Source organism: Onychomys torridus, chromosome 9, assembly GCF_903995425.1.
Source record: "Onychomys torridus chromosome 9, mOncTor1.1, whole genome shotgun sequence".
Lineage (NCBI taxonomy): Eukaryota > Metazoa > Chordata > Mammalia > Rodentia > Cricetidae > Onychomys > Onychomys torridus.
Genome location: NC_050451.1, coordinates 31,595,662 through 31,615,022, shown reverse-complemented (window position 1 = coordinate 31,615,022; position 19,361 = coordinate 31,595,662). Strand labels below are relative to the sequence as shown.

Genomic DNA, 19,361 nt, shown 5'->3' with positions numbered 1-19,361 from the left:
CTAGTTAGTAACAAGCCTAAGCTATCTACCAGCTGATCATTTATAATTAATAATAGGTCTCTGTGTGGTTATTTGGGAGTCACCAGTCCTAACAACAACAACAACAAAAACAAAAACAAAAACCTGCCTATAGCATGGTATCATGCAGAGAAACCTGGATTTGGGAGGTGGGTTACCTGAGTTCAAAGGCTGGCTTGGTCACTTAACCTTGTGACTCTTAGCTAGTAACTTAACATCTACAAGTCTTGGTTTTCTAAAAGGGACCTAAAATTACATGTATTTCAGACTTGTTTGACAGAGTGTTAGAGCTAATTACGCATACACACAATGACATAATACACATACACATATGCACATCATGAACACACCCAGTTTTATTTTGGTTATAGAAGCACCCTTTCTTTAGGATTGCATACTTCTTCCTCTTTTCCCCCCTCTTCCCTAAAGACAGACATGCTTGATACCAAGACAGGAAGTCATGCTTGTCCTTTTTCCCTATTTATTATTGTTGTTATTTGTTTATTTGTTGTTCTGTGTTTTGGTTTTGGTGGGTTTTTGAGTTTTTGTTTATTTGCTTTTGCTTTGTTTTGTTTTGAGACAGGGTCTCACTGCTATCCTGGAACTCACTGTGTCCCCCAGACCAGGCTGGCCTGGAACTCACAGAGATTCGGTCCCCCTAGTGGTGGGATTAAAGGAGTGTGCCACAACATTAGGCCTACTTGGCCTCCTACTGTTGACATTACAAATGAGAGTTTCTATGAATGACTTTCCTATTTTATTTTTAAATAAATCTGCAAGCTAAAGGGAAGGGGTTATGTAGAAAGCTTGGGCTTAGAAACTGAAGATGCATCATAAGGTATAAAATAGACACGATAATGTGACTAGAGTGTAGGGGAGGAGCCCACAAGGCAGCAACATCACACAAAGAACTGGAGACAACTAAGGCATTCTGAGAGCAGGAGAGAGCGTGGAGGAGGAGCACACCAACTGGTTTTCCAATATCAAATGATTAACCAAAGAAACATATATACATATAACATCATACAGACTGAGCAGGGGGTATTATGTATTTAGGAATGTATTTGTATATACATACAGGTACATAACAACAATTAATGACAAAAAATCCCCATGAGTTTTAAAGGGAGCAAGAAGTATATAGGAATGTTTGGAGGGAGAAAGTGAAGAGAAAAATGATAAATTTACATTATAATTAAAAAAATAAATCATTTTTAAAAATGCACCTGGAATTGAGTAGTGGCCTTGCTTAAGAATTTGCTTAGAAACTGCTCATTTGATCTCCTAGAATGTCAATCATTTTGCAGTGTATGGTGATATCTCCTTCACCTGTGAGCAATTCAAAGGAAGAACTGAAGGATAGATGTGGTAAATTCTTACTCTGATGTCTGAGGTGACTTTCATATGTTGTTGACTTCTGTCAGCAACAATGTTGATAGTAGAATATATAAAGCAAATAAGTTTAAGAGAGTTGTTGACAGCATAATAATGATTGTTAATGTCAATAAAATGTGTTCTGAGAAAATACTAAAAAAAAAAAAAAGAAAGAAACTGAAGATACTAATGTACAAGTGATGTCAGGAGTTCTGGGGACTTCCCTTGTTGGAAGGAAAGGAGGGGATTTATGGTCACAGATAGCAGACCACAGTGGGAGTTGAAGGCAAACCCACTACTGATAACAAAAAGGGATCTCATAGTCTGAAGCCACTGTATTCCCCTCTAGCCCACTACTTAATCTCAATGCAGAAATTCCAGCGCCATCCTGTAGGGGGATCCAGAGACCTTTCCTTTTCTCCTTCCTGTACCTAAAGGGGACATTTTACAGCAGAGCAGGAAGCCTGAGAAGCTGTGTCAGGCCCAATGCTTTTATACTTTTTTGGGGGAAGTGGAGGTGGGGGAGGGGCAGTATGCCAAGGCCTCAAATGTACTTGATTTAATTTGGGCATGGGGGATGGTGTGATTCAACAGTGATTTTTACCTAATGTTTTCTCAGTCACCTGTTCAAGAAAGTTTGGGGTTTGTTTGTTTGGTTGTTTTTTTTGTTTGTTTGTTTGTTTGGTTGGTTGGTTTTTCTTTTTTGTTTGTTTGTTTTTTAAGACAGGGTTTCCCTGTGTAGCCCTGGCTGTCCTGGAACTTGTTCTGGAAACCAGGCTGGCCTCGAACTCAGACAACTGCTTGTCTCTGCCTGTTGAGTGCTGGGATTAAAGGTGTGTGCCACCACTGCCCAGTTAGGAAAGGATTTTTTTAGAAATTTTATATATATATAGTGTGTGTGTGTGTGTGTGTGTGTGTGTGTGTGTGTGTGTGTGTGTATGGGTATGTGTGTGTGTTTCATCTGTATATCTATGTGTCTATGTGCATGCACAAACAACCCCCCTCCATGTGCAAAGACCAGAGGACAAATTATGAGAAGTCATTTCTCTCTTTTTACCCATGAGTCCTAGGGATTGAACTAAGAGTGTCAGGTTTCAGGTTTGATGACAAACACCTCTTCTGGCTGAGCCCTCTTCTTGGCCCCAGAAGAACTATCCAGTTCTTTTAAGAAAAAAAAAAAAAAGACTTATAATCAGTGATTCCATTAAAAAAAAAAATCACTTCAAACTCTTATTAAGCTTCTCTGTATGTAAAAGTGCCCTGCTACACAATTGCAACACACATGCAGAGTGCCTAGGTCAGTCTCAGGCAGGCTCCCTAGTTGTCCATTCAGTCTCTGTGAGCCGCTATGAGCCCAGGCTAGTTGATTGGGGGAGTCTTCCCCTGGTGTCCTTGACCCCTCTGGCTCCTACACTCCTTTCTTCTCCTTCTCCTTCTCCTCCTCCTCCTCCTCCTCCTCCTCCTCCTCCTCCTCCTCCTCCTCCTTCAAAGGATTGCATCTGCCTACATCAGTTGCTGGATGACTCCTCTCTGATGACAATTGGACCAGGCACCAATCTGGTCACAGGTGACAGCTAGTTCAGGCTACTTATCCGATACTGCTAGGAATCTAAGCCAGGGTCCTCCCCATAGACTCTAACAGCAGGAACAGGGGCTGTCTCAATTCTTTTACTGGCTTTTGAGACCCTACTCCTTATACTGGGTCCCCTTGCCCAGCCTTAATACAGAGGGAGATATGTTTAATCTTACTGCAACTTGATATGCCATGTTTTATTGATACCTATGGGAGACCTGCCTTTTCCTGGATAGAGACAGAAGAGGAATGGATTTAGGGGTAGGGGAAGAATGGGGGAGAAGGAACTGGGAGGGGAGGATGAGGGGAGGCTGAGGCCTGGATGTAAAGTAAATAGATGAATTTAAAAAAATGTATCCTGCATATACAAAAGTAAAAAATCATGGTGCTTACCACCATGGACCCACATTCTAGCATCATGAGCTGACAAAACTTTCTAGAACAATGAAGCACTTTATAAAATAGTAACCACCAGCACCAGCCACAGGGACTATTAAGTTCTGTGAAAGGTAGGTAACATTGCTGAAGAACTGTGTTTTAATTTGATTTAATTTCAAATACAATGACACCTTTCCTAATTGGATTTTTTTTTCCAATTTGATACAAGCTAGAGTCATTTGGGAAGAGAAAGTCTGATTGAGAAAATTGCCTCCATAAGATTGGCCTATAAGGCAAGCCTGTCAGCATTTTCTTGATTAACGATTGATGTGAGTAGTGGGTAGTGGCACCCATGAATCGTATAAGAAGGCAGCTGGACAAATGAAGAGGAGCAAGCCAGTAAACAGCACTCTTCCATGCTTCAGTTCATACCCTGACTTCCCTCTGCTATGGCAGCTACCTGGACTCAACCTGCTCTTGCCAATGACAAGGAGGGCTGTAGAAATCAGAAAAAGCAGAGACATGGCCCTTTCCCTAGAGTGTTACAGAGCCTTGGGAAAAGAGCCAAGTCCTTAAGAAATCAGTGTGTGTGTGTGTGTGTGTGTGTGTGTGTGTGTGTGTGTGTGTGTACATGTGTGTACAACTATGTATGGAGTACAGAGGACAAGCATGAATATCATTCTTCAATTGCCATCCTACTTTTTTAAAGACAGGGTCTTTCATGGGCTTGAGGCTACCTGCCCACTGAGCCCCAGGGATCCTCCCGCCTTTTTCCCCCCAGTGCTGGGATTACAAGCATACCTGCCATTCTCAGCCTTATATGTGGATGCCAGAGATTCAACTTATGAAGAAAGCATTTTTACTAAAGGATCCATCTTCCTGACCCTTGAAGACATCTTTATCTTACTCTAGCCAGACCCAGGTTGGACTTCCAGGCTGAAGAACTATGAGACAATTCACAGAGGTGCCTTAACATTTGGCATTGTGGTGATGGGTTTCTGTGTCAGGAGTAAACAACTACAGCCATCTCCTAGGGTGATGAAGCTGACCTGAGCCCAAAAAAGAGACCTCCCTACCAATGGCACTATCTTCCACGAGCACAGGCTACTCTTGCAGTAGAGCTCTCTTCCCTCAAGGAGTCACCTTCCTCTTCCCTGCCCACCTCTGCCCAGTCTTGCTCTGTCCAGCCTCAGCTGTGGCGCAGGAGTTCCACAGAACCTTCAGCACCCCTACCTCCATACATATGCATGCACACACTCACATGTGCATGAGAAACTCTCAGTCCTCTGAACTCCCACAGACTTTCTGCTGGACCTGAGAATGGTAGACTTAATTACATGTCATTTCATGTCTATTTATCTTGTTTCCAAAATCAGATCGAGCCTTATTCTCAAACAGGAGCTATGTTTTGTCCTGCTGCTGTTGCCTCTAAGTATTCACACTATATATATCAAATTTAATAAATATATAATTTTGTTTTTAAATCACCTTGTCACACAAAGAAAGAATACTCAGGCATATATTTATAAATAGATATCCTCAGTTGCTTTCTTTATCCTGTGACTGGCCACTAACTCATTTTTCTATTTCTTACGAGAGGCTCGTCAACTTTGTTGACAGTGCTAAAGTCTAAGGTTGGACCCAGAATGAGTAAGAGGGGGCTATAGTTTTTTACTAATGGTTCCAGTCAACAGTGGCCCTAATCATGTTCCCTGTTCTGTCAGTCAGAGAACTGGGGTGAAATCTGTTTGAAATCATAACACAGTTAACAAGTGGGAGGCTGTGTCATAACCCAGTGCTAAGCACATGATAGATGCTCAATAAAAATGGGCCAGGCAGGGCTGTAACTGTGACTCAGCGGGAAAGCACTTGTCTAGCACAGGCAAGGCCTTGGGTTTCATTCAGCTCCAGCACTGGGAAAACAGAAGGTGTATCAGGGTCAGGGTCAGTGAGTAAGCTTCTCCTATCCCATCCTCTAACCACGGAGATGACCCTCCATAGAAACATCCATACACACAAAGAAAGCACAGCTGACCTCCCCTGGGGGGTAGTTCCTAAAAGAACTGACAGATGAGTTCTCTAGAACATCTTGTTCGTGTCTCAAAATAAGATCCACCTCTCATTTCAGGGTGCATTTATTTTAGTGGTCAGGGGAAGGATTTTGTAAAGAAAACAATGAATGAGCCCGTATTGGGGGAACAGGAATTAAAATAAAGCAATGCCTTACCATCTGCAGGCACAGATGCCTCCCCATCCTGCTGCCTTTTGTGGGGCCCCATTCTGCTCTAGCTGCTCCTTTTGTGCTTTAAAAACACAGGGTTGGGGGCAGGTCAGAGAGCGGGGCTGGGGTAGCTTTTGCTCTGCTAACAAAGCTTGCACTCCGTTCTTAGCATGTAATGCACATCGCCACACAAAAGTCCTGCTGTAACCTCATGAGGGGGCTGCCGGTGTTATCATCCTTTTTCAGGAAGACAATACTGAGAAGCAGGATGGGGGATGGAAAAGGTGGTCTTGCACAAAGTAGCTGAGGAAAAGCCACCAATTGAGCTGAGGCAGAATAGCAGCCTGGCTTCTAATCTATTTCTCTCTTCTGAAGGAGGTCACATGGAAGCCCCTTGGTCCTCTGCAAGATCCACAAGCTGCTGAAGTGCCCTGGGACTTGGGAGACACGACGCCAGCTCTGTGTGCCTCTCTGGCCCTCGTGGCATTTCTAGAAACTGGAGGTGGGCAAGGAGGAGTGCAAAAGAGGAGATATGGGAATGCATGCTCTTAAATAAGCTCTCTCCCGCTCCCTTCCTGCCTCAAGTGAAGCCTCGCATGATGAGTAAGTAGGGAAGGAGTGATGCCAACCAAGCACAGGGTAGGCACAGACTTTCCCAACTCGGTCCTCAAAAACTCCCCATCTTCCAAGGTTAAGACTAGGAGCCCAAGATCAGAACAAGAGTGTAGACATCGAGTGAGTAGTCAGACTGGGATAAACAGCCCATCCCACATGTCCAGGCTGCGTGAACCCTGACAAGAGAGCCAGCATCTCTGAGCTTCAGGTGCCCGATCGGTAAACATGGAGTCACTAACAATTCCTACCTCCTAGGTTTGCTCTGAAGATGGTGTGGATGGAGCTGAGAGGCAGTAGGACCCACACTGAAGCATTGGAATATCCATCACTGCTATGTTGACTGTACTGTTGAGTGTCTTTAGATGACATATGCACTTAATATATATGTTTTATTATACAGAATGCAAGCCTAGACCAATGATTAAAATGGCAACACGGTTTGGGTGGTACACTGAAAAAGATACAGGGCCTGGCGTTCCCTCTGGTTTGAATCATCATGGTGCCAGCAATATCACCTGTTTCCACCCTCAAAAGTGTTTGTAGCAATAGGGTAGAGTGATTTCTTGTATCTTATCCCAAATTCCAGTCAGTGAAGGTAGTGTTCCTCCAGTTTGCAGGATGAGGACAAAGCTGCCTGAAATGCTCACAACTAATGGTCCTTTTCCTTCTGTATAGGCCTGTTTTCTGAGAATGTTCACTTGTTTCTATGGTGACTCATGAGTTCAATGGTTGCTTCCTAGAGTAATAACCTATGTATTAAGTCAGACAGAGGAAGCTCCTGGAGCTGGCTTTAAACTGAAGGACTCCTCCACAGTAGGCAGGAAGGTTTGGAATCTCACCCAAGTGCAGTTACTAAGAAGCAAAAGTATTTCATTAAAGGCGTTTTCTTCTACAAGAGTGGACTGATTCTTTTGATTGTTGTGGTTATTAATATTAATAATAATATTATTATTAATTCACAGTCCAACATGCTAGTGTTCTGTGTTTTCAGTTTTAATTTGATGCTTCCCACCAGACTGCATCATCTACAGGTTTTGTAGGTCCCTAGTTCCTGCCCTTCCCAGAACCATAAAGCAGGACTCTACAGCTATATCCTTCCTAGGCTAAGTGAAGAAACTAGAGACCCCAGTTCACAAGGCCAGTTAGCAGCTCGGCGAAGATAGCTGGAAGTCCCAGCTCACGGACACACCCAGGCTATGTCTCACATTTGCATGTAGCTCTTGTGATCTTGGCATACTGTCTAGAAAACTGTCCTCAGCAGGCACATCTCAGAGCCAGGAAGAGACTTTTCGACTCAGCAATAAGTGAATACGCTTCCAATGAGAAGCCTGGGGATTGGGATCTAATTAAGGATCTCCCCCCACACAGGTGCACTTACACACATGCATCGAAGAGTGTGCAGGTGACCACTAGATATGATATATAGAGAGATGTGTGCTTATGCACTAAATATATGACAGTTGTTTTCAAACCCAGCGCCTTGCATGATGTGAGTATATCTCCACACAATATTTTTAGAACATTATCTAACAATGTCTACAAAATAAATTATTCATGTCCTTTTACTTGGCAGTTCCTCTTCTGGTAATATGGAAATATCTATAGAAATGGAATTTCACAAATATATGGATGACAATGTTTATGAAAATATCGTTCAGAATGACAAAGAAAGCATCCAGATGATCCATTAGGTCCTATAGCTAGGTCCACTATAAAACCAGCAGAAAACGGAATTTTACCTAAATGGCTATGAAATTTCCCTTATTACAGAGCTGAAGGGATGTCTACTGTGTGTTACTATAAGAGTTAAATTGCAAAGGGATATAGTTATTTCAAAGGATTTCTTATAGGAACATCACCAACCCTCTAATGTGTGACTACAAGTATAGATCCATTTGTTTATGTGTAGTGTGGGATGAGTGTGCAGAAAAATGTGTAGCTTGTTAACTCTAGGCATGGGGGGTCCATGGGGGGTCCATGGGGGGGTCCATGGGGGGGCCCATGGGGGGGGGTCCATGGGGGGTCCATGGGGGGTCCATGAAGGACGAGAGGAGAAGAAATGCCTTTGTTTTCTTTGTTGGTGTTTCAAAGTTTTCAGCGGTTACAATATGCATATGTTATTTTGTGAGAAATATGAAGTTTTGCTCATGACCATCAAAAATCAAAACCAAACCAAACCAAACAAAAAAACTACCACCACCACCAACAATGAAAAAACAAAAACAAAACCCTCTAAAAGTAAAGACAGAGAAAATTCTCAAGTAAGTCTTCCAAATTATGTTTTTGCCTGTTCCTCAGTCAACATCATAGAAGCAAAACATTTTTATGTTAATTAAAAATTAGATACAGTATCGGAGAGGAACATGGAACTATCAATCAAAGCATTCGGGAGCTAGTTTTGATGGTTTTACTGTCCTAGTCTTGATTCTGGGAGTGCCCTGCTGAGCCTAGCATGGAGGAACGTTCCCCCTCCCCAGAGAGGGAGTTGAGTAGCCTGTGATACCAGTGCCTTGAGACATTTCACCTTGTTCTGCCTCATCCCAGAACTTGTAACTATAAATAGACCCCACCAGGAAACAGAACCAACTCTGGTAGCAGGTCTTCTGGGACACTAGAACCTGGTACTCTGAAGGCTGGCTTTGTTCCCATGGGCTCCTCTAACCAGTCCTAACGCTCACTTGCAGAATGCCAAGTGACAGAACTGTGAGATGCAGAAGTCCTGGCTGTGATAGTGATGACCACAGGACTTCAACAAGGATAACATTTATTGTCTCAAGCACTAACTCGGCAGATCCTTCTGGGCTGTCACCATCCAGTTCTAAAATTCCCAGAGTTCCATCCATAGTCATACACAATAGCGACAGCCCAGCACAAGGTTCCTCCCTACAGCCTATGTCCTTAATATATCCTACCTTAAGAGCCAGTGAGAAGGCAAAAGAAACTGACTTACCAAGCCAACTTCTGTTTAAGTACACAGACACAAACACTGGAGGGACTGTGAAGAAATCTACTACAGAATTCACTTCCAGCCAGAACCACAGCTTATCGTTGGCTGCAATAAACTGGGGGAAAAGAGAAATAAGACAGAAAAACAAAATGAGAAGCATGGTGTCAGCACTTAATATATGTCCTTTTGTCATAGGATAAATGTTGGGTTTCTGTGGGATCTGGAGGGTGATGTTCTGCTCTTCTCATATTTCCCTGTACATCAGTCGCTAGCTTGTTTGGATGAATACACAACCTTTTTTAGAAAATGACTATAGGCCACATTAGTCTCAGAGAATGATCAGGCAATATAATTTCTTGTGGTTCTTGACAGCCTCATGGAGAAGGCTGAGTAATCTCATTTTCCTTGGTCATTCTAATGTAAATCGAACCATGAATAAAGCACATATATGTGCATTCAAACATGTCTGCACTTCCATACAAAACTCTCTGTGACACCATATAGTATGGACCCCCCCCCCCCAAATCCCACCAGCTTTCACTCCTGGTTGTACCTGATAGTTGCAATCTCAACACTGTTAAATAGAAATTGGTGAGCTTAAGATACTTTTTTTTCAATTTACCTTTTATACAAAGACACATTGGTGTTCCAATAGAGAGGACTGGGAAACACTGAGTCAGTGAAGGTATCATTGTTTCAACCCCTCCCCCCTTGAACCAAAATAAACACATTTACAGAAAATGCCCAGCGAAGCAATGGGCTTTCCCACAGACCCCAAACCAGAAAGGAGGTGTATGTGTCCACCATGGAGACCTCAGGCGTCACACTGCCTGGGAGAGCCGTCATGGGTGGCATTTTATCCTGGAGTTGCAGAGTCACACACCCCACTGCGGCACTACTGGGAGATGCTGCCAAACTTACCCGCAAGCCAAAGTAGAGGAGGAAGAACACGTTGAAAGCCATGTCGATTTGTAATGTGAAATCTTTGTAGAAATTCTGGCAGGATTCTATTGGGCTAGTAGACGGGAAGAAGAAAAAGCAAGAGGTAAATAAAAGACAAGGCCAAACTTGTTACAGCTTCCACAATGCTGAGAAACAGTGGGTGGGGTAGAGGACAAAATGAATGCTTGCTGAATACATTTGGTCTTTCTACCCCTTGTGACCATCAAGCAAGCATTGCCAAAGGGCTTTCCATTCAACCATTCAGTGTTTGGTTCTTTTATTTGTGGGGGACGGGGTAATTTTAAATATTATTATTACGTTTTTAATCATCATTCAACAGTTGATCTAAGACTCAATAGAGGATCATGCAGACTCCTTGGAGGAAGGACAAGCAGGAAGGACCACCAAGTTCTTTGATTTCACATTAACCCTTAAAGAACTGATTTCTTCAGTTAAAAGGACTCATGACAAGGCTAAAACGTCAGACCCTCTGCCCTCCAGCTCATTAGAAGTGGAGCCCATTCTCCAGCAGTTATATCTGGATCTTATAAAAGCCATTAGCAGATTTGTAAAGGACCCAGGAGCATCTCAAGAAAGCTTTGGAGGAGAAGATCCTGGTTACTGTCCTGGCTAGACAAAGCATGGACTTCCTGCATGGTACTCTGCACTGGGGGAAGAAAGCAATGTTCAACAAAAAATTCATGACCATTAAATTAATGTAGGGAAGCAGTACTCTAAGGGTTAATTTTGTCTGTTGTTGTAGTTGGCATGCAGGTTAAGGGGCTTGGTGTGTGTGTGTGCCAAGCAGCCAATTCGCACCCCCAGCACACTCTCCTTTGTTCAAGAGTCGGCAGTTCTAAAGGGTACTACTATACAAACTGGTACATGGCTTCCATGAGATTTCCCACAGCAAACTGATCAGAGCATAACTGTGTGAACTGTCCCAGAGTCTGGGCCAGGTGAGAAGCATCAAAGTCTCATAAACATCTCAATACTATAAAAAAAATTCCAGTGTACCTCTGCCTGTAAGCAAATGGAAGCAGGGATAATAAGATGGTGAGGAAAGGGAGGGAGAATGGAGAGACCCCTCCCCCATTCTTCTTCAGATGGGAAGCAAACATGGACCGCTCCCCCTCCCAAGAGAGAGGGAGCTGGAGAGGTGCATTGGAGAAGATTTCTGAGCAGTGTTGCCACTTTAGAAATCATTGCATACAATACCAGTTAGTATAGTTAGTTGTACTTCAGTCAGGGTAATGCTTGGCTGTTCACAACAGGCAGGAATTGGTGCAGCCTGGGAATGCAGGGCCCACTCAGAGGCACAGTAAGTCAGTCTATGGGAACCTCCAGTCATGTGACATGCACTGGCTTGCCCCATTCTTCACTGGGCTTCCAAATCAAACATGCCCCTTGTCGTGTTGCGAACCACTGATACGTGATGACCCTCCACACACAAAGGCAGGGTAACCTATTCTTGCATTAACAAAGTCAGCAGACTGAACAAAGGCAACAGAAAAGGGTTCTTTCACAAAGGGAATGACACCGCCGAGTTCTCACTAAGGCCGGAAAAGTGAGAGGGGAGACAGAATGGAATCTAGTTAGCCCAGTGCTGCAGAGAGGCAGTACAGCTTACAGGGAACAGCCCACCACTGTTCTTTGATTATCATTGTGGCCCCACCCCACCCCCAGCATGCACTTCAATGAAAACCAGGGCCTGTGGTTAACAAGAGACATGTCTGCAATTCTTAAGCTATGGTATGGTATTGCCAAGAACAAGAATACAATGTGTTCCTAAAATATGACAGGAAAGAGCTACCACAGATCCTGAAGACCATAAGTTGACAGTATGTGTCTCTGTTGTAAAGAGCCACTGGCAGTACACACTATTGAAAATTAGTGTGTGTGTGTGTGTGTGTGTGTGTAAGAGAGTAAATGGGTGAGGAGGCAAGAGATTTGTAAATAAACATCACACTCACATGCACCACTGTGCTAGCAGGAACTTGGCTTCTGCATTAAAAGTATACAGTCACCTATTTTGTTGTACACACAGTCAAGGGAACTAAGGTCCAGAGTCACCAAGGAACATCTATAATTACTTCATTAAGGCCAAGCAATAAGCTCAATATTGCCTTCCCAATACTCACCGATGGAGATGTTGGTGGCATTTGGGTGCTTTCATGAGTTCTCTAGTGACTATGAATTCCACGAGTTTGTGGATTAATCTAGAGGTTTCTTAGAAAAGATTTTTCTGGACTGTGGTAGAGCGATGGCATTTTAGTGCCACTGAGGTTATTTTTGCTCAACATACATGGGAAGAGATATTCAAAAAAGTATAAACAATCAGGCCAAAGCAACTCTTCTCCATTGTTCCTTGATTTCCTGGTCATTTCTTTTGTTCTGGTCCTTTCCATATTGTACAAAGTTTAAGTGCAACAATGAAAAAGTTTAAAGGATGCCATGTTGAAAACCATGTGTCAACAATCCACTCCCATTTATAGAAAGTAATACAGAAAACATAATAGACCTGTCATTGGCTGTTCAAAATTTAGAACTGACTTAATCATCCCTTCCTTACCATTTGCAGAGTTCTCCTTGAGCAAGAACAATCAAACAAGCTGTTCTGCTACTGAGTGGCTGCTCCTCTAGCAGAGGTGCAAGGCATCAGAAACATATCCAGAGCTACGGACAACGCTGGAATAAGGGCAAAAGGTGGGATTCCGAGCAAAAACTGAACTGAGCCTCTGGGACCTCTGGTGGAATTGAAACATTCTGGAGATGTATTTTATGTCCCTTTCAGCAACTTTCCCCTGCTATGGGAGTACCAGGAACAACACCCTGCATGGTTTTTCAAGTGCCAACAGAACTATTTATCAAGGATCCCTTCTGAGATAAATCCTCTGAGTGCCTATAGTTCATGCTCTCACACAATCAGAGACCACAGAGCGGAGATGCCAAAGCCCCATTATTTCATTCCCCAAATGAAAACAACTCATGGAGTTCATTGATCTTTTAAAAAGAGAATCCCTAACTCAACAACCAAAAGGTTGGCCTATTAGGATTTATTTTTCTCCCCAAGAGTCTTTCTCTTGGTGACGATTACTCATTGCAGGAGGAAACCGAAATGGAAGTGCCTCTTCTGTCTTGTGCAAAGCCTCAGAGTTTCCTTGTCTACATCCACAGACAGCAGCAGGGAAACAGGGCTTCTATTTAAAACCACAAAAGAAAATGACTCTGAGTCACATTCTTAAATTTAGATTGCCATTCTGGCGAGGCATGCCCACATCAGAAAAGGCTTTAGGTGAACATGCAAAGCCAACTGGGGGTGGAGGGCTTAAGAATAGAAAGAAGACACCAGTTCTAACTCATAGCAGCAATCTGGCCAACCCTAACTCATTCCTAGTTCATGAGTAACTGGGGAAGTAGAGGATGTAATTCTTGTATCCAATGGACTTTTCCTTCATAGGTTCCCACCATCTATACAGATTGGGCGTGATAGTGAGGCCTTCGGGACATTTAGTGTGTTGGTGAAATCTAAGATTGAGGACCTTTCTAAAGATTCCCACTACAAAGTTCCTTTTGATGGGACAGGTACAATAGGACATGGTTGAAATATGAACTTCTTGAAAGCAAATGCTTAACATGTAGTTGTCTCCAGAGGAAATAAGATATGCTGTATGAAAATGAATCTCTTTCTACATCCACTAAACCACAAAATTTCCAGTAAATACCCTTGAGCATGATGATTCGATAGATAGAACTTCCTGAACTTGGCTTTGGAACTTGTCAAAGCACAAGGTAAGGGCTTTCCTGAGTTCTCCTTCCAAAGGCCACGCTTTGGAATTCTGCATCATCTCAAAGGGGGAAGTACTGACCCTTTTTCTAAGCTTCCATATTTTGCCTCATATCCCCAAACTCTGTTTTTCTACCTCCTGCCTTTGACCGCCCAACTCCACGAGGCTATGTTTTCCACACTGTGGTTCTCAGACTCTGACCTGCACCTGGAGGGCTTTGCTCAAGCTTGCTAGACCTCAGCTCCAGAGTTTCCAATTCACTACTCTGTGTTAGGGGTCTAACGTTTAGCTTTTTCCTCAATCCCAAATTCCACTGACACTGTTGACTGGGGACTCCACTTTGATAACCATGACTTTGGAAGAATTTCCTAGCACCTGCGCACTAATTATGGGTACTACGGCTCAAGAAGATTCCCATTCAGACCTGAACAGAGATGATTAAGAATTTGAGCCTGTCCTCAGACAACCAGCTGCATACTACTTAACTAATTGCTAAGATCATGGCTTTTAACAGATATTTTCAGTTTCAGATATGGACAAGAGGGAAAGGACTAAAAAGATACAAGGGTATAATTACAACAGCATCATATATGCTTCGACAGTGGATGTTCCAATTAACAATCAGAGAGTACCTGCCGAGCACATTCTCAATTCTAGATTTGAAGGGAAAAATGAGGAAATCTAGATGACAAGGAGTGAAGGGGACGGTGGTTTACAGGGAATAAGGAAATGCTAAGCAGCTTAGGAACACAACAAGCATTCAAGATGATTTAAGAGAGAAGGGACCGGTGGAGAAACAAAGTAACACTTTGTGCAATAATTTCTAACATTCAAATTCCCCCCACTCTTGAAGGCTAGTTCCTTTTAAAATTGAATGGGGCTTTCTCAATCTCCATCAGGATTATGGACCACCAGAGGTCAGATTCAAGGCACTGCAGACATGAATCAATTCAATAAGCTCAATGATAGCAGACTCTACTCATCCAGCTCACCTCTGCAATGCTGCTAGATGAATCTAATTAAAAGATGTCATTCATGGTGCACTAGGGACCCTTCTGTCTCAAATATCAACTCTGAGCCCAGCTGTGAAGAACTCCAAAACCTACTTCATTCTCAAGTTCCCACTCTATGTTGTGTTTTGTTTTTTGGGTTTTTTGTTGTTGTTTTTGTTGTTATTGTTTTGCTCTTTGCTTTAGGTCACACCTTTTGCTACCACAAGCTGATGTCTTTATTCCCTCAGGAATGAGACCCAAATATTGCCAACTCTAAATCTGTGCTTGTGCCATGACCTATTCAAGTGCTCTTGTCTTTCAGTGTTCTAACTGCAGGCATCCTTTGAGGCCAGCCTAAAGGCCTGACTCATTAGATAACTTGAATCCTTGTATACAGAGAATCTGTATCCTTACAGATTTTTCTTCATCTAGGAGTTTCTTTTTAATGGATTTTTGAGCCTACACTTTAAAAAGACTTATTAATTTTTATTTTGTCTATGGGTGTTTTGCCTACATGGGTATCAGTGGACCATGTGCATGCATTGCCTGTAGAAGCCAGAAGACAGCATTGGATCTCCTGGAACTAGAATCACAGATGGTTATTAGTTGCCATTAGGATGCTAGGAATTGAACCAGGTTCACTGGAAGAGCAGCCAGTGCTCCTAATCATTGAGCCATTGCTCCAGGCCCTCCCATGTGAATTTCTACAGCTCTGGGATTGGAAAGTGCCTCGTTCAGCTCATGTTCAAGTCTTCTTCAATTCAACTGTATGGCATTTACACATACTAATGGAGTTCATCTTCACAAAAGGATTACATAAACTATGTATTTGTTAAAATCATTAGTTTCCAAATAGAAAATTAGAGACTTCAACATCTTTCCAAGTTCATATAACTGAGTGGTTGAATTGGGATGAGGATTAAGTACCCTTATTATAATCTCATGTTACCTTTCCAATGCAATGCCATCTTCTTGGGAAGGAAGATGTATAAGACACAGTATCCATTATTAACAGAGCATCCCAAGAGGTTCATGCAAAACAAGGAGGTAGATTGATGGATTGCTGAGGTCAAACTACCCTAGCAAGACTTCATGTGTTTGTGGAGTTGTCTGGGAAGATACAGAAGAAGCTGGCCTCTCTAAACTATATCCAACATTGTTCTGTCAAGGTGGGCATATGGGATGTCAATCATCCCCAGAAGTCCTCCCTGGGACTCTAGAAACAGAAATGTTCCACTTGTAGAGAAAATGTCATCCCACTTAGATATTTACATAGGACTAGTTTCTAGTTATCCTCCTGAAAACCACTGCAATTCATAGTCTCTCTCTCTCTCTCTCTCTCTCTCTCTCTCTCTCTCTCTCTCTCTCTCTCTCTCAAACATATACTTGTAACCACCCAAAGATGCAGGAAGATAAATAGTTGGAGACCATCTCTGGGTACCTAGTGAATTAGAGGACTCTTTGGGCTACATGACACCCTGTCCCCAAATAACAAGCAAAATGAATACAGTAAAAACTGATAATACTTGAACCCTTGAATATTCCTTCCTAACATAGAATGGGAGATTAATAAACTTTTCTCACCATTTTATCTAATCAAAGCAAAGGAAAAGATAACATCATTTAGACATAGATTCTGTAGAATTCATCTTCAGACAATGGAGAGTAATGTTCTCACTAATGAGAAGTTTTTTCTTGGTAATATCTGGATGTAAGAGTCAAAATCAGTGCCTCACCTTCCCTGTGTACTAATTAGGATATATGTATCGAATATCCAGATTATCAAGATTAATTTTAAAAGAAAAGGAAGTCTTTGCAATGCACCCCAAATTATAAATCAGTGTTATTCACATAACTTTGGGTCTCAAAAATATTTTGTAAACTCATAACAATAATGGAACTAGCATGAGTGACAAGATGCTAATTAATCATTGAAACGGTTTAAATCTCCATGTGGACCATTACTTTATAAAGTAGACAGCATCTCAGGTTCTGAACAACCCAAGTTACAGTCTTTGTTATCTTTTAACTTTCTTAATGCCCTCTCTTAAGCACCTGATCAGAGTTATGCACTTAAGAGTTTGTCTTTTGGGGTTTGAGAGATGACTGAGCAGTTAACAGCACTTATTGCTCTCACAGAAGACAGGGGCTCAGTTCCCAGAACCCACATGGTGACTAACAACTGCCTGTAACTCAAGTTTCAGAGGATCCAAGCCCTCTTCTGGTCTTCATTAGCACTGCATGCATGCATGTGGTGCACTGACATACATGCAGGCAAATTACCCAGACATTGAAAATAGACGTAAATAAACCCTAAAAATTCCAAAAGTTTATTTTTATACTATCAGGGTGGGACATACATTCAATAAGTACTCTAGTTTATATCCTTTTTAGCACAGAGAATCAAGTCTCTTCTCTCCATTTACCTTAGGACTTCACCCAAGAACATCTCTAAGACAGTGTCTCTTTGACAGGTAGGCTCTGATCAATGATTGATCAAAGCTAATGATAATTACATCAAGTAGGCTCTTTGTTTAGTTTTAAGGCATTTTTCTCAGACATTGCACTTGTTTTGCATTTTTCCTAAAGGGTATTGCACTTGTTTCAATGTAAATGGAAAACACTCTCTGTCACTCTCTAGTATGGATCTACCATGATGCTAAGCCCACTTGTTAAATGGCTTTATTGGGAAGTCCTTAGCTATGGTTTAGGTCGATAATTTATTCGTCTTCCTGACAACAGCTTTTAATGATGCCAGTGCTCAAATGGTAAGATGGGATTCAATAGCAATAAACACACAGATCATCTGAACTGTGCTGAGATAAACGGGAGCATACAGAGGGGTGATGTGTGAACCCCCCCTGCTTGGTGGAGTCCTTCTGTGCTCTGTAAACTTGAGCTCAGAGAACAGTGACAGCACTGGATCTCAGAGCATTTGCATGGCACAGGGTGTCTACCTGAGTAATTAGTCCTAAGAATAAAGCATTCTTCTAGGAGACAAAGAAAATGACACAGATTGCTGATGAAGAGACAAAACATGTCAGATCCTTACACGCTGGATTTCTCAATGAAATACACAGATAACGTGTTATCACAAAACTCAGGTGGTAAGAGCCTTGCTACTTTCTTATAGAGCCTTTCTAATTCTCTCTACAAAAAGAATGCAATGTCTGTGCTGGTTAGTGTTTGTCAGTGTGATACAAACATAGACATACCTGGGAAGAGAATCTTGATCGAGGAACTGCCTCCATCAGATTGGCCTATGGGTATGTCATAGAGGCATTTTCTAAATTACTGATTGATATAGGAAATCCCATCCCATTATGGGTGGTGCCATCCCTACCAGATGGGTCTGAGCTATATAAGAAAGGTAGCAAAGCAAGCCAAGGGAAACAAGCCAGTAGGCTGCACTCCTCCATAGTCTCTGCTTTTGTTTTTGCCTCCAGGTTCCTGCTTGAGCTCCTGCCCTGAATTCCCTTCATGATGAACTATAATCTGTAAGTTGAAAAAAAAAATCTCTTTCCTCCCCAAGCTTCATTTTGGTTGACAGCAAAAAAGAAAACTAGAACCATGTCTTTTCTGGGTTTATATTTACCCTCTTTCTATATGTAAATGCACCTGAATATTTTAAAGGCAAAACACGCACATTACAAGTTGACCTCATCAGCAATGGGCAACTGGGCTGTTTTCAAGTTGGACAGATAACTCAAGATCCTAGCCCTATCACCTGTATTTTGTTGTTGAAGCAACACGACCTCTCCAAGCCTCTGTTTTCTTGTCTGTAAACTGGGGATAAGGACACAAAATTTAAAGGCTTCTGTAAGGAGAAAATTGGTCGCCTATGCATTCAATCAATAATATTTATATTTACAACTAAGTAGTAGTAATAATGACAGGAGCAATTGTCAATGGAAAATGCTCCCAAAGGCAATGAAAGCTGAGGGGATTAGTGATCTTTATGCTCTGTTTCCCCTCTTATGTCTACATTGCTGATTCCTTATAAAATACTCTGATGTGATTCACATACACAACAGGATATGCTATAAGCTCTTGATTGGAGAGCTCACTACCACACAGCAAGAATCTACATGTCAGAATATTAATTTTGGATAAGCTTTAAAATGAAACATAGGAAAATGATGTTCCCAGAAAGACAACCATAGTGTGTTATAAATACTAAATAATTAACCAAACTTTCTTAACAGTGAAAGTCATGAGTCACTTTAATGAGTGGCTCATGGGAGGCTGGACATTCTTCCTCTCAGACCTTCGGCTCCATTTGCCCTGTTGGCTTCAAGTGCATGTGGAGGAGAGGCAAAGACATGGAGCAGCCAAACACTTCGTAAATATTCTCTTCTAGCTGTACCTCCAGAATCCTGGAATGATGGCCAAGACAACCTATATCACTATTGCTTATTTTCTCTGGCTTGACTACAGACTACAATTATTTCAATCACAGTTGTTACCAGAATGGAATTAGTGTTCAGATTTGCCAGCAACTTTTATGTAATAA

At 42.1% G+C, this 19,361-nt stretch overlaps 1 protein-coding gene across 20 annotated transcripts in view; it reads right to left on the bottom strand.

Moving 5' to 3' along the window:
* Kcnma1 (potassium calcium-activated channel subfamily M alpha 1) overlaps positions 1 to 19,361 on the bottom strand; it is a 701,946-nt gene that overhangs the window by 281,872 nt on the left and 400,713 nt on the right. For all 20 annotated transcript variants that reach the window (XM_036199296.1, XM_036199299.1, XM_036199301.1 and 17 more), the window contains 2 exons: positions 10,048 to 10,141; positions 9,130 to 9,241 (listed from right to left, as the gene is read on the bottom strand). In XM_036199296.1, the coding sequence (XP_036055189.1) occupies positions 9,130 to 9,241; positions 10,048 to 10,141 (206 nt within the window). The remainder of the gene's footprint in view (positions 1 to 9,129; positions 9,242 to 10,047; positions 10,142 to 19,361) is intronic.